The sequence below is a fragment of the Perognathus longimembris genome, chromosome 3, assembly GCF_023159225.1.
Source record: "Perognathus longimembris pacificus isolate PPM17 chromosome 3, ASM2315922v1, whole genome shotgun sequence".
Classification (NCBI taxonomy): Eukaryota; Metazoa; Chordata; class Mammalia; order Rodentia; family Heteromyidae; genus Perognathus; species Perognathus longimembris.
The window spans coordinates 87,445,723-87,472,998 of NC_063163.1; the positions used below are offsets into that span (position 1 = coordinate 87,445,723).

Genomic DNA, 27,276 nt, shown 5'->3' on the forward strand with positions numbered 1-27,276 from the left:
CACCAGCAACCAATCTACTTCCTCTCCCATCAACAGAACCACATGTACTATCACACATTTAAGGCTTATCCACAATGGATATCTCTTTGCTTCCTTCCTTTATGTGGCTGAACCTGGTTCTTTTGTTTACCTATTTATCAGGTGATGCCTCCCTCCCCCCCAGGAGCAGATATCTGAACCAGAACCTCATGCTGCCTAACTATTTAAACTACACTGGGCTAGGAATATGGCCTAGTGGCAAGAGTGCTTGCCTTGTATACATGAAGCCCTAGGTTTGATTCCTCAGCACCACATATATAGAAAAGGCCAGAGTAGCACTGTAGCTCAAGTGGCAGAGTAGTAGCCTTGAGCAAAAAGAAGCCAGGGACAGTGCTCATGCCCTAAGTTCAAGCCCCAGGACTGGCAACAACAACAACAACAGCAAAAACCTACACTGCTAGCCCTTGGCCTCAGCTGGCTTGAAACTCTTGGTCCTCTTTCCACTGCCTCCCAAATAGCTGATATCTCTGGTTTTGGTTTTAGCATGAGGTGTCACTTAACCCACACCCCTATGTGTGTCCTGTTGATAAGTTAACTAAGATGCCATGTTGGAGCAACTCTTCTGTCCCCCTGAAGCTATGCCTGTGGCAACAAGAAGGCTCTCAGTGTCCTTTAACTGCTGTGCATCTGTAGGCAAGTCCTTATCCCTTTCTGAGCCCCTGTTCTGCTGCATGCAGTGAGGCTGGCTCTGCTACCAGCCTGCAGGGGGACCCATCTTTCTGTGCTTGCCTGTTGGGCCCCACTGATGGCTGTGAGAGGACTTGGGCACTTTCATCTTTCCAGCACCAGTGAGCCATTGATTGTGTGCTTGCAGTGCTCATTTTGGGATTAGTGTGGAAATTGGAAGCTCATCTATTCTCTATTATGTTTTCTAAAGTGTCTACATTATGTGCATATTTAATTTAATATGAATTATTGTATTTAATCAAGACAAACAAGGTAAGTACAAAATAAAATACAAATACAGAACATTGTAATTTATAGTTCTTGCAGAAGTAAATTCACATATAGAAAAGTGCTTATGTGCCAGGTACCAGTGGCTCACGCCTGTAATCCTAGCTACTCAGGAGGCTGAGATCTGAGGATTGTAGTTCAAAGCCAGCCCAGGCAGGAAAGTCCATGAGACTCTTATCTCCAATTAACCACCAGAAAACCAGAAGTGGTTCTGTGGCTCAAGTGGTAAAGTGCTAGCCTTGAGCTGAAGAGCTCAAGCCCTACAACCAACAACAACAAAAAAGGAAAATGCCTATGTCACTATGTATCTCTTTTTAAGGTTTCAGAGAGAGGCCTCCCACCAGGCCCACAGCATATTCTGACGTCTGTCCAGAGTGAGCCTGACACCCCAGACTCAAAGGCACTGGGCTCCTTATGGTGTCATCCCCTTCTCCATGCCCCATTTCCAGCCCCTAGGCTGTCCTCTCTCCAGCAGTAGGTCCCACTTTACTCAAGAAAACCCAAGGGTGCAGGTACCTCCAACCTACCATGAGCATCGAAGAACTCATCATCTGAGCTTTCATCTGAGTCCCTAGCAATGCTCTGCATCCTCCACTCTGAGATGCTGTGGCGGGAAGGGCTGGCTGGAAAGCAAAAACGCATATTGACCTCTGGCCTGTAGGCAGAGAGCCCAGCAGCCTACTGTGGAAAGCAAGGAGGTGTGAAGGAAAACACGGTGGGCATCCTCAGAAGCTGTCCAGGAAGGTTCACCAGAGATGAAAGAGAACAAAAATGGTGAAGTAGACTGGGCCTATCTGGGTAGAAGCTCCTTCAAAAGGGCCTCTGGGGCTGGGAATGTGGCTTACGGTAGAGTGTTTGCCTAGCATGCAAGAAGCCCTGGGTTCATTCCTCAAGTACCACATAAACAGAAAAAGCCAAAAGTGGTGCTGTGGCTCAAGAGGTAGAATGCTAGTCTTGAGCAAGAGAAGCTTAGGGTGCCCAGACCCCAGGACTAGCCAACAAAAAAAGGAGCCGTGTCCAGGAGGAATGTGGGTGCAGGAGGGCATGGTGCATAAGTCCAGAGCATATGTTTGATCAAATGGGTCTGAACCATGAACCAACTCCTTAAATCTGGCTACAGCACAGCAGACAAACGGTGTGGCATTTCAGGGTTGTCAGGGGAGATGTGAATCTATTCCTACAGCTGGGGCTAGGGCCAGACACACAGGACTGGAAAAGTAGGCTTACAGAGGGCAGGCAGGGTTGTACAGGGGATTGCTTCCTTTTCCTAGAATCTGATGTCATGTAGGGCCCCTTGGGAGGGTAGGCCCCTCCACAGGCCTGAGGGGCCCACCCAGACCCATCTCCTAGCCGCTGTCTGTCTTGCTCTAGGCCGTGTAGATATCTGGGGCATGCTGGGTGAAGGTCCCTGTTGTCAGAAAGAGAAGAGTTCTGTCTCTTGATGGGCTGAGTCCTACAGTGTTCCTGTGGAAGGGTGCAGGACGAGAGGGAAGGCCCTATACCAAAAGTCAAGGACCCTGGTACAGGGGCTGGTTGGCATGGAAGCTCACCTCCTCTCTTGGATGACCGTGAAGACTTGGAGGATGTAGACCACTGCTTCTTGAGGCCCCTCCCCACCAGGGGCTCCCCATTGCTGTTGCTGGGCTCAGGCTGCACCCCGGATGCCTGGTCCTGGGTAGTGTGGTCCTTGGCAAGCTCCACAGCTCCCTCATCATCGGTGTACTGGGCCATCTTGCGGGACAGCATGAGCTGTGCCTCCCTCTCCAGCTCACGGATGTTTTCCATGCTCAGCCCATACCACTCGTCCTGCCAGCACCAGGCCTGCCGGTGGGCCCGCACCATCACCCGCCGCAAGCCTGGATGGGGCAGGGGGGCAGAGGAGGGCTCCAGTTCAGAGGTGGCCCACAGCAGTGCCTGCCTAGGCAGGCTGCACTCAAATTGCAAATCATGAGTCAGGTTCTGCTGGCTCATGCCTGTAATCCTAGCTACTCAGGAGGCAGAGATGTGAGGATCGTGGTTTGAAGTTAGCTTGGGAGGGTAAGTCCAAGAGACTCTTATCTCCACTGCAATTAACCACCAGAAAACCTGAAGTGGAGCTGTGGTTCAAAGTGGTAGAGCACTTGCCTTGAGGCTCAGGGACAGCACCCAGGCCCTGACTGAGTCCAAGCCCCATGACCGATCCAAAAAAACAAAAATTGCAAATCAGAACTCATCTGTGCTTCAGCTTCTTTACCTGTAAACCAAGGGGATAATGTTTCTACTGTTACAGCAGAGATGCCTCCTTAGTAACATATTTGGTCAGAAGCCCCAGTTAATTCAGGGAGAGTCCTGTCTTGAAAAGTAGAATAGGATTTCCCAAGTCTCTCATCTAATGTTTGGCTCTGCTTTTACTACTAAAGTTCAAGTTCATAATGGATCTTACCTCCTCTTTAAAAATTCCACCAATAGGATATATTATGTACATGTGATAGATAAGAGTATATTATACAGGGCTGGGAATATGGCCTAGTGGCAAGAGCGCTTGCCTCCTACACATGAAGCTCTTGGTTCGATTCCCCAGCACCACATATATGGAAAACGGCCAGAAGGGGCGCTGTGGCTCATGTGGCAGAGTGCTAGCCTTGAGCGGAAAGAAGCCAGGGACAGGGCTCAGGCCCTGAGTCCAAGGCCCAGGACTGGCAAAAAAAAAAAAAAAAAGTATATTATACACAAGCTGGGTACCAGTGGCAGACACCTGTAACCTTAGCTGCTTAGGAAGCTGAGATCTGAGGATCTCACTTGAAGCCAGCCCAGGCAAGAAAGCCCATGAGACTCTTATCTTCAATTACGCACCAAAAAAAGCCCAAAGTAGAGAGCTGTGGTTCAAGTGGTAGAACATTAGCCTTGAGCAAAAAGGCTCAGGGACAGTGCCCAGGCCCTGAGTTCAAGCACAGGATCAGCAGGAAAAACAAAACCTCCCACAAATACATTATACTCATAAGATACACTAATACGCTTTAAAAAAAAAAAAGATAAAGTCTTACTATGTAGCTTAGGCTGATTTAAATTCTCAATTGTCCTGCCTCTGCTTTGAGTGCTGGGATTACAGGTATATCCCACCATGCCTGACTTAATAACAAACCTTTTAAGGTATAAAGAATAACTGAAGAGTTACAGAGACTGCTTTAGCAAGGGTGGGAATGAGGATGGCCAAGAACAGGAAGCCTCTGGGGGTGATGTGATACCCTGAAGCTTGGTGCACAACTGTGAATGAACATGTGTCCCAAGGCTGATCCAACTGTTCTCTTCCATGGTGAACCAGAGGGTGTGCACCATCACAGCAGGCTGCTGAGCAAAACATGAAATGGCTCTGGGCTCAGTACTTCAATCAAACCAAAAGTGACTCTTCATCCCTAATAGTCACAGGAAATAAAACACTCATGTCTACTCCACCTGGTCAGGGAGCAGAGTTCCCAGTAACAGAGTCCCATACACCCTCCTGGAAGAGCCTGTCCTTAACTTGTCACCTGTGTTGTTTGGCTTTATCACAAGATATGTTTGTGTTTTCCTATACGATGTGTTGGGCTGCTCTGGCGGCTGCTGAAATTTTCACACATGTCCTGCCATGTGCCACTTGCTTCTCTGGTGAGTTTTATCCGAGTCTACACGCATGTGGAGCTCAAGGGCATTGGGCTGGCTGCACGGCAGTATTTATGTATTTGCAACACCACATTTCATGTACTCCTTTTCCTGCCAGCGGGCCTTTGGCTCATTTGCACTGTTTTTTCTGTTTTGTGACTCTGAACATTCTGGAATGTGCATGATTCTCTCCGGTGTCCAAACCCAGAAGGAATGGTGGCTGGTTCTCAGGGCATACATCCTCCTCTTTCCTGTCTCCCAAGCCATCCTCCCTCTCCCCTCTGTCAGCTGGCACTATATCCCAGCTGGACTGTGGGGATGGATCAGATCCAGCACTGACCAGCTTCCCTTCTCCCCCTGGGTGGACAGGGGGCAAGGCTTGGGCAGACTGAGCAGGATAGAGAGCCTCTCCCCCAGCCTATCTCATGTCCCCTGTGAGGTGAGAACTATCACTCCCACCTTAGAAAGTGGGGCCCACAAGAGGAGGTGTGAGGCCTAGGTTGGCAGGCAGGCAGGCAGAACTGACACCTGGGCTGTCTCTAGGACATTGTCCTTCTGGCCTGGGCCTCAGAGTAGGGGAAGTGAGTCCCTGCCTGTGAGCTCTGGGTAATGGGGAGCTTGGTTTAGGTCATCTCAATTCCCATGTGGTTAGATAGCCAATGGGATAAGATACATCTTTCTCCTCTGACCACGTTTCCTGGCTCTTGCAACAGACACTAAAACAATATACATGCCTGAGATTCTGCCCTGGGGTAGAGCTGGCGACACCACCACACACCATCAAGGCTCTGGCCATGCTGCACCTGCTGTGGCATGAAGCCATTCTCAGGCCCCCAGCACTGGCACTGCACGTGGCTGTGTAACGAGATACCGCTACCACCAGGGCAGAGAACATTTGTCTAAGGCTGGGTCTCTGCTCCCTCCTGTGTGAACAGGATCATCCTGAGTGTGTATGACAAGGCTGAAGTGTGTTCTCAATGATGTGGCTCTGTCTACATCTAAGTAAGCTGTCCTTGATTGTGGTATCAGGAGATATCTGCCCATGGAGTCTCTCAGGCAATGAACCTAGATCTGGGACCAACCTGGGAGCTAATGACATGCCATGAGGGGGCTAGGCAGGGGCTAAGAGACTGCATGGAGGGCAGGAGCCTCAGCTAGCACTCACTGCTCTGGGAGCTCCCAGGCAATTGCTGGGCACCTGCTCTGCGCAGGCCTGTGTAAATGCAAAAGGCACTATAAAATCTGGGCCACTCTGTTGCCTGGGACTTTCAACTTTGTAGTAGAGGCACAGCTATGGATTGGGCCCAGGGTCTGGGTCTCCTCAAGTAAATGAAACAAAGGCCTGAGAGTCAGAGGCCCTGGTGGACAGCAGGAAGCTGTCCTTGCTGGGCTTCTGGCCTGAGTGTGGTCTAGACTACATGCTATCAAACATAGCCAGGCTAAGGACATCTAGGCATCTGACTGCAAGCACAGATGGTCCTGGGTGAGAGACACAGGTTTTGGGATCACCTATTAGGAATGAAATGGGAGCAGAGAATCTCAGGTAAACACAGCATAGGGAGGTAGACAGGCAGGCAACCTGGGGTGTGCTCACCTGTGTCATGGATGAACCTCTCGATCTTGGACTGCATGCCCCAGTAGCGGAACTCCACCTTGCAGAGCTTGTAGGCACACATGACAGGGAGGAGGCGCTTCTTGTACTCCTCAATCCAGTTGTCGGACAATGGGCCCCTATGGGTCTTGGCTGACTGGAACAGCTTGGGATCTTCCTCGGTCTTATACTCATTGGGGGGAACAGGGTCCTTGACAATGTCGATGAAGTCTGTAGGGACAACCCTGCAAGTGGCCACATCTGCCTAACCTTCACCCCATACCTCCTAGGCCTCCTTCTACCCTGAAGGCCTTGAGTGGCCCTGGTCCTGTGACATGAAGGACAGTGAGGCTTCCTGACCATCTTTCTGGAAGTCATGTCAGGGAAACCCAGAGTCCATGTGTACTCTGCCACTTTGCAGAGCACCTAAGTGAGGCAGTGAACTGAGGACACACTAAAGGGTGAATTTTCCTGGAGAATGTTGGGGCAGAGAGACAGGTGAGAAGGCTAGGACAGGTAGTGTTTTGGCTAGAAGAGTGGGATTGTGAGGCCAAGTGTCCCAGCAGCACTGGAGACTTGGGAAACGCCAGGATGTGTATATGGAGGAGGAAGGACAGTTCTCCCAGAAGTGATGGAGATACAGCTAGATATGCTGGCCAGGCACCCAAACAACACCCCAAGCCAAGTCAGCCCTATAACATGCAGGGCTTTTAAGCGGGCTGGAAGGGGTCCTGCTGGCTGACTAATTAGAAAACCCATCTGGATAGAGGGGACTGCAGAGCTGCATTTGGCCCACAGATGTGTTTTGTTTGATCAGCATAAGTCTATTTTACCAATTTTTCATTAGTTGCCAATGTTCAGGAATTGGAAGATTTCACATAAAAATCCTAGTCTCTGGCCTCTTTTAAAAAAGATTCAACAATGGGGCCTGTTTTGTGCATAGAGAAGAGAGGCCACATGTTGCAAGGAGATATGGGCCCTACCATGTGCCATAGCCCCTGGCCTGTCAGGGCTGTCAGCCCCTGGCTGTCAGCCTGAGACAGCTCTCCAAGAATACATGGCCCTGAGCACACATGCACACTCGTGTGATACAGGGAAGGGCTCTGAGTGGGAGAGACCTTTAGACATGGAATTCACATCAGGATCCCAGAGATCTGTCCTGCTTCACCCTTAGTCCCTGATTCTTGCTGGGACTCCAATCTGCTCCTAGGAGGGTAGGGCTGGTCCTCCTGCTTACCTGTTATCAGCTGGTTCTTTTCCACAGGGGACAGGCTGAACACATCAGGATTTTCCCCAGCGTCAGTCTTATAAAAAGTTTCAATGTCAATGGAGAACTTCTCCACGAAGGGGCAGGTGAACCTGAGGGGAAGGACAGTTTCCGCTGGGACGGTGTGGGGAAGGATTGAGGCTGCCTTTTGGAGTTGGAATGAGGCAGAGAAGGAAAGAAGGTGGAGTTGCCTGAGATGCAACAGCTCCATCCATGTCCTGGACCCTCACCCTATCCTTAGAACATCCCAGGGAAGAGGGATGGGTTTAAGAAGAGGGGGTTGGCCAAGCACCAGTGGCTCACACCTGTAATCTTAGCTACTCTAGAAGTCAAGACCTGAGGATCTTGGTTTGAAGCCAGCCCAGGCAGGAAAGTCCATCTGAAGATTCTCATCTTCAGTTAATCACAGAAAAAAAACAGAAGTGGCACCATCGGTCAAATGGTAGAATACTAGCCTTGAGCAAAAGGGAGCTCAGGGAAAGAATCTAGGCCCAGAGTTCAAGCTCCAGTAAAGGCAAAAAGGAAAAAAAAGAGGGGGTTGCAGGGAAAGCTGCCTAACGCCCTTGTGGCTTCTAGAAGGCCTGCATCTGGTGTCCAAGTGTTCATGGCGTCATGTTAGGCAAGCATAACATGGCAGCTAGCATGCTGTGGAGTGGAGGGATGTGGGCCCAGCTACCTCTTCGAGGTAACAGCTCCTCTCTAGGCTGGAGTACAGCTCCTGAGGTCCAGCTCTTCCTGAGTGTGGGGAAGGTAGGTACTCTGAGAGGCTTCTGGGGAGCATTCTACATGACAAGAGGGTGGTTGGTGGGAGCAGTAGTGCTAAGCTATGCACTTAGGGGCACAGAGTGAAGATTCCCTTTTTGGGGGGGTGTCCCAGGGAAAGCCCTGCTCCGCATGTGATGCAGTAAACACTGTCACAGGAGTTGAAGATCTCAGAGCTATCAATCTGGTCTACCCCTCAGTTCGGATTTCTCCCAGCAGGCTGGCTATCTGGGAGAATTTAGGACTGAGCTGGCATTCTTTGGATTTTCCAGATGTCAATGGAGTTTCCAGTAGCCCTCGCTCAACTCCTGTCCTGTGGTCTCCACTCCTGGGAAGTCCAGGAAGCACCCAGAGTACATAGTTTTTTTCTGTGTGTGGCTGCTCTGGGGAACCTTTTGGGCACCAGTCTGTGACGTAGCCCTAAGGGTACACTGATTAAGCCTGCCTGATGGTCCCAGTCTGTGGGCCTAGGCCATAAAGTTCCTCCCCCAGCCCCCAAGTGGCATATGGAGGAGAGGGCAGAGGCAGCGGCACCTGGTTCTGGTGTAAGGGTAGGCGTTCCAGGATTCCTCCACCACCCGCAGGGCTGCCTTGGGCAAGATGGAGCGGAACCAGCTGGGGATGTGCATGCCCACATGGTACACCTTGTGTGTGTACTGCCCAGAGCCGCCAGGACCATCTGTGTAGGGCCGGTTTTCCAGGATCTCCACACCACTGCCTTCGCCATGTGTCTCATTACGGCTCTTCTTCTGTGGGGGCAAAGCAATGTCATGTGTGGTCAGGGCAGAGTGGCTTTGGCCATGAAGCTACCTCCTCCTGTGCCACTGCAGAGTCCTCCCCTCAGTTCTAGACCTAGGCTCCATGGGCTCCAAGACTCTCAAAGGCCTCGGATTCTCTAAGCCCCAGTACACACTCTCTTCTGTCTGTCCACAAGATGAGGGGCGAGAAGAGGATGCCAACTTAGTTGCTTCTGTCAGTACTGAATTGGAGACTCTAGTCACTAATTAGGCAAGCAAAAGAAGCAATAAGAGGCATCAAATTAGAAAGGAGGAAGTAAAACCTTCTCAGTTTACTGATGATATAATCTAAATTTATATTAAAAGCTCAAAGGAATGGTCCCCAAGTCTGTAATCTTTAGTAAATGAACTCAGCAAAGTTGCAGGATACAAAATCAACACAAGTAGGAAATGAAGAAGTCAGTTGTATTGACAACAGCAGCTGAATGAGTAAATACTTACAAATAAATTTAACCAGGTGAAAACTTGTGCACTGAAGCCCCAAACTGTTGCCAATTTCTCTGCCCAACTTCATTTCCTGACCCTGGATCAGTCACAGATGCTGAGGTCTGGGAACTGAGGACATGCTCTGCTGCAGTTCCCCAGCCCCTCCAAGCTCCTCCCCCCATAGCCCTACTGGACCAAGCAAGACTAGCTCTAGCCGCTAAGTGTGACTTGGTCTCCAATTTAGCTGTATCTTCTGACCATTAACCCTGACATCTACTTTACAGTTGACAGAGGCACTCAGCTCCCAGCAGGAGGCAGGCTTCCTGTTCCCTGGAGGGAGGAGACATCTACAAGTGCCTGTGATTACCAGAGAGCCTGACTCCAGGGTGTCCTGGGCTCAGCATATCACTTGGGAGCATGAGGGCTGTAGCTTCATGCTGAGCTGGGTCGTGTGTGTGTGTGTGTGTGTGTGTGTGTGTGTGTGTGTGTGTGTGATGCATGTGTGAGTACACACGTGTGAGGCATGTATGTGGTACTATATGTGTACAAGTGCAAATGAACTCAGGGCTCTTCAGGGCAGGGCAGCAAGCAAGTGTATGGAAACTGTCTCTGAACAGACTTCAGAGGCAAAGACTAAACACAATATATACACACAATGCCAGAGACAGGAAGCAAATAGGGGCCACCCAGCCAGAGGGTCAGCACAGTAGGGAAAGCAGTAGGGATTTTGGCAGGACCCCCGCAGCACAAAGGGCCACAAAATCTCCAAAGGACACGATGAACATGAACTAAATGTAAAACCCTCAAAAGAAAACACAACATATACATCTTTACAACTTTGGGTGAGACAACTGTTTTAGACCCATGAAACCAAAAGTGCAAGCAACAAACAAAATCAGATAAACTTTACTTCAACAAAGTTAACTCTCGTGTTTTAAAAAGACATTGAAAAGAAACTAAGGGGCTGGGGATATGGCCTAGTGGCAAGAGAGCTTGCCTCGTATACATGAGGCCCTGGGTTCAATTCCCCAGCACCACATATACAGAAAACGGCCAGAAGTGGCGCTGTGGCTCAAGTGGCAGAGTGCTAGCCTTGAGCAAAAGGAAGCCAGGGACAGTGCTCAGGCCCTGAGTCCAAGGCCCAGGACTGGCAAAAAAAAAAAGGGGGGGGGGGAAGGGTCAAATGTGGATCACCTAGATCACTTCTTCAGTGTGTCTGATACCACTGTCCTCCCCAGTGTCCAAAAGGTCAGTTTTCTGCTTATTCAAAGACCTTATATTTGAGGTGCTGCTGACTTTAAGCCCAGCATCTGTTTCCATGGCAACATGACCACAAAGCCAAGGCCATCTTTGGTCAGCTCTTGAACAGCAGCTGTGTCTGTGAGCACACACCTCTGTGCACAGATGTGAGTGTGCACACAGCGGCTCCTAGTGTAAAACCTCTGCAGGGCACAAGGATGTGCTCCAGTACCAGGGCCCAGAGTGACTGGATCCCTCTGTATAAAATGAGAAAAAAAGGCCTTGGTAGAGGCCAGAGATGGGGTCAGACAGCTGTATGAACCCCATGACTCCAAGCTTCTGGACAGTGGACCAGATTCACAGCACAAGCAGCTCCTGAGTCTGGAATCTATCTACACTTCTGCTTCTCACAGTGGCTTTGTGCCCTGGCTATGCATGGTTTTCCTTAGTTCTTGTGTTACCCTCTGAGCAAGGGCAGGACCACAGACCTCAATCTGCAGATATAGACAGTGGTGACCTGTCCCTAGTTGGACAACTTTACATAGCAGAGCTAGGCTTTGAATCTGATTGAGTCTAGGACCTGCTCCAACTACACAGCCTTAGCTGCCTCAAGGAAAACTCATCACCCCAGAGCAGATGTTCATTAAGTATCTATGGCTGAAATAAATGGATTCTAGCCCTGGGCTCTGGTGGCTCATGCCTGTAATCCTAGCTATTCAGGAAGCAGAGATCTGAGGATCATGGTTCCAAGCCAGCCTGAGCAGTAAAGTCTGTGAAATGCCTATCTCCAATTAACAACCAGAAAATTGGAAGTGGAGCTGTGGCTCAAAGTAGTAGGTAGAGTGCTAGTGTTGAGCAAAAAGAGCTCAAGGACAGTGCCTAGGCCCTGGTTCAAGCCCCACAAAAGACTAAAGAAAAAGAAAAAAAATGATACTACAATTCAATTTGTGGCCAACTCCTTCTCAGCCTGGAAAAGGATCTTCAGCTAAAATGAGGAAAGCTAACGGAACCCCCTGAACTGATATCCACCTAGAGCCTTATTCAGCTTGTGACCTTATTTGGAACAAGGGTCCTTGTAGATGTATGCAAATAAGGCTTCCACAGGCCACAGGATGCCTGGAGCCACCAGCAGGTGGAAGAGACAAGGAAGAAGATCACCACCCTGCCAAAATTACCTGCCAAAATCTTGATTTTCAGCCTCTGGGTTCCTGAATTGTAAAAAAACAAATCCCAGTTGCTTTGGGGGTGGAGTGAGGACCTACAAGTATCTCTGAGCATGGAGGATATGGAAAGCTGGAAAAAGGGCAAGGCAAGGGAATGCCCACCAACTCTGGAGGGCACAGATGTTGGGGTGTGTGTGTAGGAGGGGTGGATACATAAAAGTTCCCATTCACTCAGGTAGGCCTAGGCCTGAGCTATATTCAGGTGCCTCCTGGAAAAGTCAGCCTGTCACTAAGCCAGCATCACCAGGGCTCTTGCCAGGACCCTTCCTTACCTCTCTAGCTTCTGGTAGCTCCCAGCAACCCCTGGTTTCTCGGGCTGGTGACAGTCTCCCTCTTACCTCTTCTTCTGGTCTTCCCTGTGTTGCTCTTTGCCCCTCTTATGGGAACAACAACTGTCATTTCATTTCATTTAGGGTGCATCCTAAATCTAAGATGATCTCTCAAAATCCTTAACTAATTACATCTGTCGACCTGTAATTGCAGCACTCAGGAGGCAGATGCAGGAGGTCTGTGACTCTGAGGCCAGGCTGGGCTATGAGACTAAAGAAAACAAAGCATATATACAAAGACCTTCATTTCAAATGAATCATGTTCCTAGTTGTATATGGATCTGGATTTTTAGTAGGGGCATTAGTCAGCCAGCCAGGCAAGCACCCACCATGGCCCAGGACTAAGCTTTAGCTGCCACTTGTCACATAACAGGAGCATCATCTGTTTGGCATCATCCTGTACAGCCACACCTGCAGTTGCAGGACTTTATTCGGAGGTGGTGACTTTCAGTTAATCACAACACTCCAGCTTGGCCATCCATAGGGGGGACTCAAGTTGTGTGTGGGTGTGGGTATGGGAGTGAGTCTGGGGGACAAGGAGTAGGACCGTGTAAGGAAAACAAGGGCAGAGGGTTTCTTGCTCTAATCCTTAAAGCTGTGATTTAAAACAAGGTAAGAGAATATCAAGTGTGCTCCAAGTGTGGAAAGGGCCAGCTATGCCTCCAGACAAAGAGTGGCCTCACTGGGTCAGCCGTGCATCTTTGATGAGCTCCCTGACATCTCTGAGCCTCCTCACCAGTAAGGGGCTGGCAGGAACAGCCCCAACTCTGAGAGTTATGCCAAAGAATAAAGCAGTCGGTGGCCTTCAGGCTCAGGGCACCTGTCCTTCTGTCATCACCCTGGCCACTCATGGGGGATTCAGTGGTGTGAGGTACACGGTAAAAGCGAAGCTAGAATGGCCCTTGGTCTGTGTGACCCACATAGCACTGTGGAGCCTCTGCCCAGTAGCTACTTGGTAAAGACTGAACCACTGTCACCAGGAACTTGCATCCCCGGGGGAATGCTCAGGAACTGGCTGACCTCAGGGTCCCCATGGACATAAGATGGAGGGGGTAGCCTGCTCTAGCACAGCCACAGTATAGTCAAGCCATGGAGGAGGAAGTGGTGCCTCCTGTCTCTGTCAATTGATCCATAGGTGACCTGGGTCAGCAGTCAGGCCACTGTCCTGGGGCTGAGGAAATGGGGCAAACACTGAGAAACCCTGTAGAAACCCTGAGCTCTCCAGGGTCCTGGCTAAGCTCCAGGAGCCCCTCTTGGCAAAGTATTGCCAAGCACCTCACAGGGGTTAGTGTGCTCCAAACATGCTCCGCAGCTTCCACTCCCTCCAGACATGCTAGCATTCGGCACAAAACATGGCTCCTGGTGACACCTGGCTGGTGTGTGCACATATGCTTGCTCACCAGAAATACAGGGAAAAACCTGGAAGCTCATAGCAGCAGAGGAGTCTAGCCAACACTAAGAGGTCACTCTGGCTCAGTTCATGTGAAGGGGACACCCAGTGACAGGATGTGGCAGTGTTGACACTCATGATTTGAAAGGTGGGAGACATTTCTGTCTACCAAAATCCTAGTTAACAGGCAATAGTCACTGTACCAAAAGGCATTGCACGTGTTGTTCCAAAGCAGATGAAGGTCTGAGCATCATGAGAGCTGTGATGCTCATGTGATATGTGATGCTCATGTAGTCACTCAGCAGCTGCCTTCATCAGGGGCAGAAGGACTTAGGTTGTGGAAATGCCAGGTGTCTGGGTGGAGAAGCCCAGCATCAGAGAGGATTCTATGCTCAAGAAAAGCTTTGGGATGACCCATCCCAGAGGCCGGATGTCTGTCCTCCTGGGCCTCAACTGTTCACAGTGAGGTTCCTAATCAGTGTGGAGGAGCCTGAGGCCCTCAGCACAGCGGAGGCCAGGTGCGGCTCTGTCAGCTCTGATCAGGGGTTCATTGCTGGGATGGGAATTGAGAAGCCACAGGGCAAATGACAGCTTTTCAGATGAGTCTGGTTCTTGAACAGGCTGAGCTATTTCCAGAGTGCTCCAGCGCTAGGGCCTGATTTAAGCCTCTTCCTCTCCCTACTCTCTAGAAATAATTAGGGGGTAAGTGGTTCAAGAGGAAATTGAGTGGCGCTTCTGAAGCAGCTCAAAGCAAACAGCCCCTCAGAGAGGCTGAGGGCGCCTCCTGCTCTCTTCCCAGATGAGTGTCCCATGTGGGAGCCTGGCTAAACCCTGGCAGCTCCTTCAAGTCCCTCCCAGACTGCAGCTGGGCCTCCACCATCTGCTGGGGGTTCACAACACCACCCTGATCTGGGCTGAGGCTATGAGCTCACAGGAGAATCCGGCTGCCAGCTGTGGCTCCCTGTCCCCCACCCTGAGCCAAGGGTCCAGTGTGAGGCCATAAATGGGGACAATGCAGTCAGAAGCTGAACCAAGGTAGGCTCCCATATGTCCAGAGGAGCCATGTTCACAATCAGCGTGAGAGGCCCCACGGCCCTCAGCATGGAGGAAAGCCACCAGGCTGGGCAGAAAGTACAGAGGTGAACCCCAGTGGCGAAGTCTGTGCTCTAGGCTGGCCAGCATTGAGGAGGGAGACTGGAAATGTCCTGGGACAGGGTGATGGTCTCTGGATCCTCAGAGAGCCTGTCACCCTCAAATTCAGGTGTGTCAGTAAATGAGCCACACTCTACACTGCTGTGACTGTGTGGGCCCAGGCTGCATTCTCCTGAGAAGTCATAACCTCTTTGCATCACGCTTCCCTGTCCACAAGTGAGGTGCAATGGGTCAATACTGGGTGTGCTTTAACTTCCCACACTGATGGTATGTAGAGAAGGGAGCTCAGAGGTAACCAAGTTTAGATTAGGTCATGGGGGTGGCATCATTAGTGTACGTGTAAGAAAAGATAGCAGCATCCCACCCCCTCACACCATGTGAGGGCACAGGGAAGAGGTGGACATATGAAGCCAGGAAGACAGCCATCATCAGAAACCAGAGGTGCCTGTGCACCTGGCCTGCCGAGCCACCCGGGACTCACCTGTATCATGTAGAGCTGGGCGATGCGGTACTCCTCCACAGTCATCGGCAGGGGAATCCGGTATTCCTTTATAATCATCTTGGAGTCCACGCCTTCCCGGCGATGGGGAACTGCGCTTGTGTGGAGACTTCTAGGCAAGGTTCCTTAAATAACCATGATAGGATTCACCAAGGACCCCTGAAAGACAGACAGACAGAGAGAGAGAGAGAGAGAGAGAGAGAGGACAGTCACATTCTGAGAACAGTAGTTAGTACTTATATAGCAGGGGAAAGCTCCAGTCCAGACCTGAGGCTAGAATTCTGGTTCTGAAGAGTGTGACCTCCAGCAAATTCCTCACTTCTCTGGCTTCAGCTGTTTCCTTGTTTGCTAAGCAATCTTGAGGGGCTGCGGGCAGGACTGGGAGTTCTCCAATCACCACAGCCTCGGGAAAGTAAAGGATGGTCTCCCACCCCAGGGGAGGGGCACTCTTGCCATACAATCCCAGCAAGCCACAGCCTCAGTTCCTCTGTGGTACAAGTCTCCACTTCTGGCCATGAGGAAGAAGGCAGGACAAATGAAACAAGCAGAGGCAAGGAATACAATCTCAGCATGGAGCCCAACTGCTGAGGCAACCAGCTCTGTCACACATTATGTGCACAGCATTGCTGCACACTGGCACAGGACAAGCTTGGTTCCAGTTCTACCCAACCACCTATGGCTCCGTTTCCAATGACAGCATTGTACTATGTCTTAGAGGTAGAAGAGATTAAATTAGATAATCCAGCAGAGTGCTCAGACCAACTCTTAAAGCCTTCTGGCTACTCAAGTGGTAGAGTGTTATAATGCCTTGAGTGAAAAAGCCAAACATGAATGAGAGGCTCCAAATTGAAGACCTGGTATCACCAAGAAAGACCCCAAACAAACCAGGGTTATGTAACCCACACTGTCCTGAAAGTCACTATCTTTTTTTTTTTGGTCCTGAGGCTTGGCTTGGACCCAGGGCCTGAGCACTGTCCTTGGCTTCCTTTTGTTCAAGGCTAGCACTCTACCTCTTGAGCCACAGCGCCACTTCCGGCCTTTCCTGTTTATGTGATGCTGAGGAATTGAACCCAGGGCTTCATGCATGCTAGGCAAACACTCTACCCCTAAGCCACATTCCCAGCTCCTGAAACTCACTATCTTCCTGCCTGTCTCTGGTATGTTGGGATTATAGACCTTCACTATCATGCTAGGCACAACTTCTTTTTAAGATGATAAAGACTATACTTAACAAAGTTTTGCATTTAATAAAACCAAATTTAAAAGATAACCGTATATACTCAGTGCTTGAGGCTCCCCCCATCAGGAAGACACTGCTTCCTGTGTGATCCATGTCCTGGTGGCTAAAGCTTTATGTGAGGACTTCTGGGTCATCTCCAGCTTCCATGCTATTCCAGGCTTCTGACAGAGGGAGGGCACAGCTAGAGTGTACTTGTACTTTAGAAAGCCCACTCCAGAGAGGCCCTGATGTACACAGGGAAGGTAAACATCACCCTGGCAGTAAAGCATTAATGGGTCTCTAACAACATTGAGTAGTGTATTTACTAGAATCTCCTGGATGGGCACTTAGCATCATGGTATGCTATATAAATTTGATAGTCAACATGACCCATGTCTGGCTGTATGGACATGAGACACACGCCTCATCTCTGGTTCTTGCTTACACAGAATTAGTTTCCTCCTGGGCCTGGAGAGCAGAGGTCTTCCTGAGTGGGCTTCATAGGGGAAGGCCACAGCCAAACCATGGTGTGGAGCTGGCCAGTTGGGAAAGACTTAGAAAATTATTAGGAGTTGGCTCTACAGGGGCCAGGGAGCTAGCAGGGAGGAGAGTTGCTCCTGGAGATACCTTGACTTAGGAGGGAGGGAAGGTGGGAAGATTAGTCTGTTTTTTCCAGGATTAGTTAGAGTTTGACGTCAGGGACAGGACTTAGAGTGAGGCTATGCAGACTTGGAGAATGGAAGCTGTCCAAAGGCAGTTCAGCTGCACTCCATTCAGTATGGAAATGGCTCTAAGTTAAGCCAGCAGGCACCTCGACTCTGGTAGACATGAGGAGGATGGTACTGGGAAAGGGAATCCCTGGGATGCAGTGACTTGCTTGCACTAGAAATTTCCTGCTGGTCAGGAAGGCCTTACCTCGGCCCTCTGCTCCCCAAGTAGAAACCCAGAAGGGCAAGGAAGGTAGCCCCATGCTGTTCTTCAGTCCCTCTGAGTGCAGGGGTGAAGGTAGGTGAGAGGCCACCTGCAGGACACAGGAGAGAGCAGTCCTAGGCCTGGGTTGCTCTGGATGGGCCTGTGTGGTCAGCATTGACCAGCAGTCTCTGGGCAGGAGAGGCCATATCTTGCTGAGTTCTCTAGGCTTACCCCAAGCTCTGCCTTCACTTGGCAGACTCTGGGCTCCTGAACTAAGACTAGCTCCAATAACCTTCACCTGACACAGGAGGAGTCTGAGGTTGGTATTCTCTCGTCCACCTTCCCTGCTGAGCAGGGCAGGAAAATGGAGGGACCAAGCAGAGGGCAGAGCCCTTGTCCTCCCAGTATCTGTGGCCTTTGGGCAGGCCCAGCTCTCTCTGCCCTGGGTGGTAAAGAGGCAGGCTCAGAGAGTCCCAAAGCCCTGGACACTGCTGCAGTTGCTGGAAGTCTCAGAAGGCTGTAAATCTCAGCACTGTGTGCCTGGAGTGCCAAGCCAGGGTGACTGTCAAGCCACTGCAGGACTTGTCACCAGACCCCATGGCCCAGCAGCCACCTTGGGCACCACAGAGGTGTGGGACTCTGCAGGGAATTTTACTTGTGACACCTGCACCCTCAGATCAGCCCTGGAGAAGGTGGCGCCCTGCCCAAGGACAGCCATACATCAGGGTATTGGTTTATGACTTCTCCCTGGTGTGGCTGCCAGCACCACAACCTTGAATGAGGAAAGGTCAGGAAAAGCCTGTAACTGAGGACGTGACACTGACTGAAACCCATGTCATGGAGCAGGGGCCTCTCTGGAACTACCTCCACACAGTCCTCTGGAGACCACCAGCCAATCTGAACTTCATGCCTGTAGCAAATGCTTACTCGGCACCTGCTAGAAGCCACAGGAAAAGATGGGAGTTGAGGGTACCAGGAACCAAAATCAAGTCCTCAGGGGACCTATGGTACTATGACAAGAGTCATTAAAGCCTGACAGAAAATAATATTCAGTCTTAAGAAGGAAGTACTGATAAATGCGACCACATGGATGAGCCTTGAAGGTACTAAGTGAAGTGAAAAATACTAGTTCAAACTAGGTATGTCAGTGCATGCCTGTAATCCCAGCACTGGGGATGCTGAAGCAGGGGGATTGTGAGTTCAAGGCCAGTCTAGAATACATAGTGAGAAACAACAATAACACAACAAAAAAGAAAAAAACAACCCACCAGTCCCCAAAGGCCAAACACAGGATGATTCCATTGCTGAGATGTCTCAACAGTCAAGTGCATAGACAGGAAGCAGAATGGTGGACATGGGGTGAGGAGCACTGGTTTAATGGAACAGAGATTCATTCTGGAGGTAAATGGTAGAAAGGCTGCACAGCAGGGTGAATTGTTCTTAATGACAGAACTGTTCACAAAATATACTCAACAAGGTAAGTTGTAGGTTAGTAGGCTATGTAGATTTTGCCAAAATTAGAAAACACAAATTCTGGCAGGGCCAGAGCTGCTGGAGATTCCTGGGCAGCCCCTCTCCCAGCTTTTCTTTACTGTCTCTTTCTCCTTCCTCAGCCCCAGGCAGGGATTTGTGCTGGGCTCTGTCCTGGTGGCTCCAGGGCATATCTGTAGAACTAACTGCCTGTGGTCCCAGCCCTGGCTGCCCAGAGCCCCATTTCCTCCGCCACTGCACTTCAGTTGCTCAGAACTCCATTTCCTCCACCACTGCACTCAGCTGACCAGAGCCCCATTTCCTCCACCACTGAACTCTGGCCACCGGATGCTGCTGTTTCTTGGTCACCCTTGATGTTGAGCTGTTGCTGTACCCATTAAGTGCCCACCCTACCCCACATCTGGGCACAGCTGCTCCCCATTATCATCCAGGCCTCAGTTCAAATGTCATGCCCTCTGTGCCCTGGTCCCTTCCTGCAGCCCCCTCCCCAGACCATGTCACTTGTTTACTGTAAACCTCCTCCCTTTCCTATGAGATGGGAGGGTAGGCACCTGGCCAGCTCCACTGCTAGAATCCCAGCTGGAGAAACATAGAAGGGTGGCGTACTGTCACAGCAGGGGCGAGGCTGCACTTTGTAGGTGCTAAGAAGGGCTGCTTGGCAGTGTCCTCAACTCCCTTCTCCAGACAGCTCAATAGCAAGAGTACTAATTCCCAACTGCTCTGTTAGCTGTTCCTTAGAGCTACTAAGTTTCTCTAAGAATAGTGCACTACCCCACCCGCCTGCCATGGCCCAGCTTCCTGACACATCTGACTCAGACTCTTCCTGAGCTAGACTCACTTCCCCCAAAGGTACATGCAGGGGCACAAACCCATCTGACACACATGATGAATGAGGGCTATCCTCCATGGCACAGTGGCAGGCATGGGGTAGCTTGGGCCACTTCAATCCACTTCCAATGAGATGGGGGTGGAGAGAGGCAAGCTTGGACCCCAGTGAGGCCAAGCAAGGCCAGGCACCCCAGACACCCTCAAAGATCCCCTGTTACAGAGCACACATCATGGTTTCTCAAATACTGTGGGACAATTGCAATATGGATGCTAAGGAGAATCAAGGCAAAGGGGAAAGAGGAAAGGAAGCCTAGAGAGTTTGTTTTGTTATTGTTTTGTTTTGCCAGTTCTTGGGCTTGAATTCAGGGCCTGAGCACTCTCTCTGGCTTCCTTTTGCTCAAGGCTAGCACTCTGGCACTTGAGCCACTCCTGGTTTTTTCTGTATGTGTGGTGCTGATGAATTGAACCCAGGGTTTCATGCATGCTAGGCAAGTAGAGTTTGAGTCATTTGAAAGGCCACACAGCCAGCCAGAATAGTATCAGAACCCTCATTTCCTGGCCAATGAATTCTTGGGTAAGCAAAGGCCCAGGGCAACTCAGGGCCAACAAGCATTCTCAATGCTTACCTCAAGGGAGCAGACCTGGATCCAGGGACTGCACAGTCCCTGGAGGACAACAAAAAGTTCAGCCACTGTCCCCAGGGAATGCAGGCCAGGCACATGCAAAATGTTGGAGCAACTTCACTCCAGTCTCTTGTTCTGAGTGCTGTGGCCTTTACTGCCAGGCCTCCCAGGGCTGCCGGGAACACAACATGCCTGGACAGTTTCCCAGGTGACTGGCTCTACTTTACAGAGCTATTAACTTCCTTTCATTGTCCCATAAAAACTTCCAGGTGATGATGGAGGCCATCCCTCTCCAGGGAGGGAAGGAGGGAAGAAGAATGCATAAAGGAAGAAACCACTGGTCAGCCCTGGAAAGCTCCGTTGCATCAGAACTAGCTGGGTGGCCTAGTTTGGTTGCATAGGCTGCATACTGCTCAAGTCTAAGTGGTGCCATTCTCACAGACTGCAAGGCAAATGGTACTCTGTTGAGTTACACAGGGCAGGGAAAGGGCTATGTCTGGGACAGTCTTCAATAATCTCAAAGCACAAGCTGGAGGATTGCTCAGTTCTCAGGAACTGCTGGTCCATAATCCTCAGACAGAAATAACTGACCAAGAAGGAGGAGTGAAGGCAAACGACTTAAAGGACTTGCCATCACTTCTTTTTTTTTGGCCAGTCCTGGGCTTGGACTCAGGGCCTGAGCTTCTTTTTGCTCAAGGCTAGCACTCTGCCCCTTGAGCCACAGTGCCATTTCTGGCCATTTTGTATATCAAACCCAGGGCTTCATGTATATGAAGCAAGCACTCTTTGCCACTAGGCCATATTCCCAGCCCCTTGCGATCACTTCTTGAGACAAGTATGGGCTGGGCTAGAACTTACTCCAAGCACAGACCCAAGAGAACTATTAGCCATCTCAAGAGCTGATTCCCACATATGGACTCTGGATTGGTTTTCTGCTCTTTCTTGGCCACCTCATGCAATGAATGTTAGACTTTCTCTTTCCCATATGGTTGATGGTTTCCTTTCTTTCTAGTTTTGTATTCTGAATAATTTCTTCACATTTAGGCTTGCCCATACTGCTCCTTCCTTCAGCCATGAATGGTCTATTATAAATTTGTTTTATTCTTTTTCTTTTATTTTTTCTTGTTGGTCATAGTGCTTGAACTCAGGGCCTGGGTGCAGTCCCTGCCTGAGCTTTTTCACTCAAGGCTAGCGTTCTACCACTTTGACTATAGCACCACTTCTGGTTTTCTGGTGGTTAAGTAGAGATAAGAGTCTCATGAACTTTCCTGCCTGGGCTGGCTTTGAACCTCGATCCTCAGATTTCAGCCTCCTGAGTAGCTAGGATGACAGGCCTGAACCACCAGTACCTGGCTTGTTTGGTTCTTTTTCAAATCTGCTTCATCATTCTCTAGGGATTTTTGTTCCCTGCACTGATTGTTAGCTTTACCTTTTGTTGATTTAAATGCACCATGGCTAGGCTTTGATGCTGCAGCATCTGAAGTCCTCCTTTGTTTGTACCATTTTTTAAAGTTTTGCAGTGTTGGGATTGAACCCAAAGTCTTGCGCATGCTTGTCAAGCAGTCTACAACTGAGCTACCCCCTTAGTCTACAAGTAGTCTGCAAGTGCTCATTCTTTTTTTTTTTTTGGCCAGTCCTGGGCCTTGGACTCAGGGCCTGAGCACTGTCCCTGGCTTCTTCCCGCTCAAGGCTAGCACTCTGCCACCTGAGCCACAGCGCCCCTTCTGGCCGTTTTCTGTATATGTGGTGCTGGGGAATCGAACCTAGGGCCTCGTGTATCCGAGGCAGGCACTCTTGCCACTAGGCTATATCCCCAGCCCCAAGTGCTCATTCTTGGTAGAAGTTATTTGAAGACATTCTTGGAACCTTGAGACAAAGGTCTGTTTTTGTAGAGACAACTTTGTGTTGTCAAATGCCTGGGTTACAGTCCATGTGAGATGACTGTAAATTCTAAGCTAGAGGGCTGGGGATATAGCCTAGTGGCAAGAGTGCCTGCCTCGGATACACGAGGCCCTAGGTTCGATTCCCCAGCACCACATATACAGAAAACGGCCAGAAGCGGCGCTGTGGCTCAAGTGGCAGAGTGCTAGCCTTGAGTGAGAAGAAGCCAGGGACAGTGCTCAGGCCCTGAGTCCAAGGCCCAGGACTGGCAAAAAAAAAAAAAAAGAAAGAAAAAAAATTCTAAGCTAGAAGCAGCTTGCTCTCTCTCTCTCTCTCTCTCTCTCTCTCTCGTTGGTTATAGGACGTGAACTCAGGGTCTGGGTTGTAGGACTTAAACTCAGGGACTGGTTGCTGTCCCTGAGCTTTTTCACTCAAGGATAGTGCTCTACTACTTTGAGCCAATGTTCCATTTCCAGTTTTCTGGTGGTTAACTGGAGGTAAGAGTCTCACAGACTTTCCCACCCTGGCTGGCTTTGAACTGAGATCCTCAGATCTCACTCTCCTGAGTAGCTAGGATTATGTGCATGAGCCACTGGTGTCTAGCTTCTGCTTTTTTATTTTAATCAGACTTCCAAAGATGAAGACTTTGTTAGTCTTTCAAACACCAGTTTTTGGAATTGCTGATGTTTTGTGACTTCATCGTTAATTATTTCTCTTTACCATTTTGTTTGTTTGTTTTTGTTTATTTGCCAGTCCTGGGGCTTGAACTCAGGGTCTGGACACTGTCTCTGAACTTCTTTTGTTCAAGTCTAGCACTCTACCACTTGAGCCACAGTGCCACTTCTGGCTTTTTCTGTTTATGTGGTACTGAGGAATTGAACTCAGGGCTTCATGCATGCTAGGCATAAGCCACATTCCCAGCCCTTTCTTTACCATTTTGAATGCATTTATTTTTCTAGCTTTGTGGATTAAAAAGTTCAGCAATTCTGAGTTTTATTTGTCTCCAAATAGTAGAATTCAGGATGACAAAGTGTCCTTTGTGCTGACCTGGGTTCACCTGTTTCACAGCTGTTTACATCAGCTACTACTTACTGCCATTCACTGAAACACTGAAGCTCAAGGTTTCACTCAGCCTTCCTGGGGTTCCTTGTGGTTTCCGTTCTGCTACAGGCATCTCTGTTCCCACAGAAATGGCATTAATAGTTTGCTCCACTGCACTGAGGACTTTGTAACAGAAGAGGGGGTTTTGGTGAGTCCTCAGCTCCTCATGCTCTCACCCCTGCTTAAACTTCCCTGGGACTTTGTTCTTTTTAATCCTGGGGTCAAAGAGAGGGTGTGGGTGATCTCTTCACTGGCAGGGAGTGCCAGGATGCTGTCAGCAGCCATGTCCTCCTCCATGGAACCAGTGTGGGAGGAGCCTGGATCCCGCCACTGAAGAGGCCATGGCACTCCTGGGGTGACACCAACAGTCCCTTTTTGCTCAGTGGGAGAACTCAATGAGAGTTCTGTTACAACCACACAAGTTCTCATTCACTGTGGGACATGTCTTTTGATCTTTAGCATGTCACCCATTTGCTAAGCCAACTTTTTCCTCTTAACGTACATTTTCCTCTACCATAGGGCAAAAAGATGACTCAAAACTCCCAGTTGGCTATGTGGTTTTTCTCTGTGTAATATGTTCTTGGAGTACAGTAAGATGTGGTGTGATCCTGGTTGGGGTGGAAGGCAAGTGCAAGGCCAACTGAGGTTCCATGTTCTGGACATGTCACCATCGGTGAAACGTGCAACTCTGGGGAGGTGTTTTCAGACCACCTGCATGGAGCCTGAAACGCTCTGATAAATCTTCCATTCAAGAGGCAGCAAATGCCACCAGGCTCGGCAAACTCACTGTGCACACGGCACCACACAGGCTGGGTGCTAAACAAATATAATACTTGGGACTGAAATGAAAGTGGCTGGGTGACATCTTGCTGTAGCTCTGTAGGGACAGCAGGCTCCTGTGTACACATGGTTCCACTCTGCACACTGATTTGTAAACTAATCAGTAGACTTGGCTGAGAAACGCATGCTCCTGGACCATGGGAGGGCAGCTCGGGTCTTGGGACCCTCTGTTTAACTTCCAAACAAGATCCTTACAGCAGATCCCTGCTGTAAGGCTGCTAGGCTCTCTTCAGCACCCACTTGTCGTCTCCACAGCAGAAGCACAAGGGTAGAGACCTGCAGCTTCCCCAATATGCTAATCTGATAGTTTACACACACACACACACACACACACACACACGCAAAATATGAGTGAAAACAGGAAGGAAAACAGAGAGAAGGCAGCGAGAGCATGGCTCCTTTTCACTGTGTTCACACCCTGCACCCTGCCGGTTTATCTCCCTGGGGTATTTCTGTGGTGCTAACCTCACTCTGGATCTTAGCTCACTGCCTGGCCCTGGGCCATCCCAATTCTCTGAGGCCCCTGTCCAGAGGTTATAGCAGTGGCACTGGGTCACAGCTGTGGATTTGTGGAAAGGGCAAGCAGGCCACTTGCATGTGAGACCCGGCCTCAGTTTACTAGTCTGGGGAGGACCTAACACCAAACTTGGCCAACTTGTAGGCAGTGCTGGCAGGGAGCAAAGCTGATGTCTCATGGGCATGTCATCTTTTCTGTTTAGAGCTGCTTCACAGCTCTGTGCTGGACTCTCACTCCTTTCAACAGTGTCCTCCTGGGTCAATAGAGAAGGGCTTTCTCTGCCCTGGGGAATACTGGATATTGGCCTGCCTTCCTGCTTTCACCAGACCAAGGGCCACAGTAACACTGGGGTCTGGATCTCCTGAGTTAAGTGCAACCTTCTGATGAGAATTCATCGGTGTTAATAATGCCCCATCTTGAAGCTCTATGACCCTCTGAGCTGAGAACAGCCTGGGAGGCTGTGGAAGAGAAGTGAGAGAAAGCAGCATCTGCTGGTCCTGATTTATTAACCATGGAGAAGCAGGCAAGGCTTCCGGTGAGCCAAGGTGGGCACCTGGTGTGCCTGCCCTATGGAGGCTGGGGCAGGACTGGGGTCCTCTGGTGCTGAGTTGAGAGGTGACCTCCAATGACAGCTGGGTCACTGCTCCTAGATACCACTGGGCTCATCCTGCTCCCAGAGCTATTCATACAAGGGCTCCATTCCCTGACCTTTTCCTCTTCTGAGCACTTGAAAACCAGCATTTCTTATTCATTCCTTCTGGGCATCACTCTCCTGAGCAGAAGGGTAAACTGAGACCAGGTGAGATCAGACAATTCAGCCACAGTTGTGTGGCTACCCAGCTTGAGGCCAAAATGTGCCCCAGGTCCCTCGGTGGCACTCAGGGGGATTTCAGGTCACCCGTGGCTGAATCCTAGGCCTGGGCACCACACCAGCTGGACCCCTTCCAGTTTTTCCCTTTGCTCTCTCCCTGTTGGCAAGGGGCTTTGTGCCAGTCTTCATCAACTGTCCTGAGATGGCAGACACACCTCCGAGTTTCTCCACCTGCTCCCAGTTCAGGTCACCTGAAATCTTTCTTCTAGAAGCTGCCAAGAATATCTTCCCGAGGCAGATCTGACAGATCCTCAGAATGTCACTCAAGGCCAGTGCTCTGTACCCTGGACCTCTCTTGATCCTCCCCCTATTTATATGCCTTGCCATTTCCCTCTTGGCTGAAACTCAGCACCCTGTGTTTGGAAACCCTTACAGGCAGCCCCAGAATCCAGAATGCTACCTGAGCCCAGCATGCTATGGAGCTGACTGTTGCCTGAGGCATGAGCTCAGGTTCAGGTCTGCCTGTTCCTCCATGGAGAAGGTCTACTCGCACCGACTCCCCAGGGGTCCCAGAGGACTCAACCTCCTCTCGCCACAGCCTCTGGTGCTCTGTGCTAACCTTGAAGCTCAGGGCTGTGCCTGTTGGGAATCAGTCCTTTCCTTTCCTTTTTCCTTCCCTTTCCTTCTGCCAGCTGTGGCTTGAACTCAAGGACTGAGTACTGTCCTTGGCTTCTTTTTGCTCAAGGACTCTACCACTTTAGCCACAGCACCACTTCCAGCTTTTTCTGTTTATGTGGTGCTAAGGAATCGAACCCAGGGCTTCCTGCAGGCTGGGCAAACACTCTATGGCTAAGCCACATTCCCAGCCCTGCTGAGAGTATTTGTGTCTTTTAACCAAGCTCATGGCCAGGCACTCTAAATACTAGAGGGAGGCACAGCTGGGGGCAGAGGTTAGCACCCTGGCTAAGGAGAGCCAGACAATGAGACACCAGTGGAGGGTGTCACAGTATGGAGAGGTCCACTTGCTTCAGGTCCATGCCCAGAGAAAAGCAGCCTGTGGCTTTTCCAGGATGGTCTGGGGAGAGGAAAGTAATCAGCTATCTTCTGCATCCACCCACCCATACACACCTCCCTTTATCTCTCCTTCCCTCCCTCCCTCCCCCACTCCAAGGAGCCAGGGAAAACTGGGACTGGAGCCCAGTGCTCTTCTGATGGGCCACTGTTAAGTTACTTAAGCTCTTAGTAGCTCTGAGAAACCCAAACCCTTAAGTGGCAGCCTCTGCCTGTGGGACTAGGAAAGGGGATCAGAGCTCCTGATAGGTGAGGTCTATCCTCTGCCTGGCCGGGCTCATCCACAGTGGCCAAACAGCTGTCCCTAGGACTGCTCTGCAGGAGAGAGGGTGCTCTGAAGAGGCTTCCAACCACCCAGAGGATAGGAATGGGGGCAGCCATGACTACTTCAAAGGCTGTCTGCATGCCAAGATCACACCCTTTTTTTCTATAAGATGTTCTCTGGTAGGAGCAGCTGGGACAGGGTCTCCAGGGAAGCAGAAAGACTGGCATATGGAGGGAGCCTAGGGTGGTCACAGGAGGATGAGTCTCAAAGGACACAGATGACAAAGAGCCTGGACACTACAGTGGGGAAGCCTGGGACATCTGGGCCCACCAAACTTCCCAAAACCAAGAGAGTACTTGCAGGTTGCTGGGGAGATGGCTGCCACCAGAATCCCAGAGAACAGCCACTATACAGAGTCTGGAAATTTACAT

At 50.2% G+C, this 27,276-nt stretch overlaps 1 protein-coding gene across 11 annotated transcripts in view; it reads right to left on the reverse strand.

Annotated features, from left to right (window-relative positions):
• Positions 1–27,276, reverse strand: part of Pitpnm2 (phosphatidylinositol transfer protein membrane associated 2) — a 114,537-nt gene that overhangs the window by 14,892 nt on the left and 72,369 nt on the right. For all 11 annotated transcript variants that reach the window (XM_048343057.1, XM_048343058.1, XM_048343060.1 and 8 more), the window contains exons 3-8: positions 15,269–15,445; positions 8,766–8,980; positions 7,440–7,561; positions 6,206–6,433; positions 2,544–2,849; positions 1,521–1,616 (exon numbers count right to left, since the gene is read on the reverse strand). In XM_048343057.1, coding sequence (XP_048199014.1) covers positions 1,521–1,616; positions 2,544–2,849; positions 6,206–6,433; positions 7,440–7,561; positions 8,766–8,980; positions 15,269–15,346 — 1,045 coding nt within the window. In that variant the 5' untranslated portion in view covers positions 15,347–15,445. The remainder of the gene's footprint in view (positions 1–1,520; positions 1,617–2,543; positions 2,850–6,205; positions 6,434–7,439; positions 7,562–8,765; positions 8,981–15,268; positions 15,446–27,276) is intronic.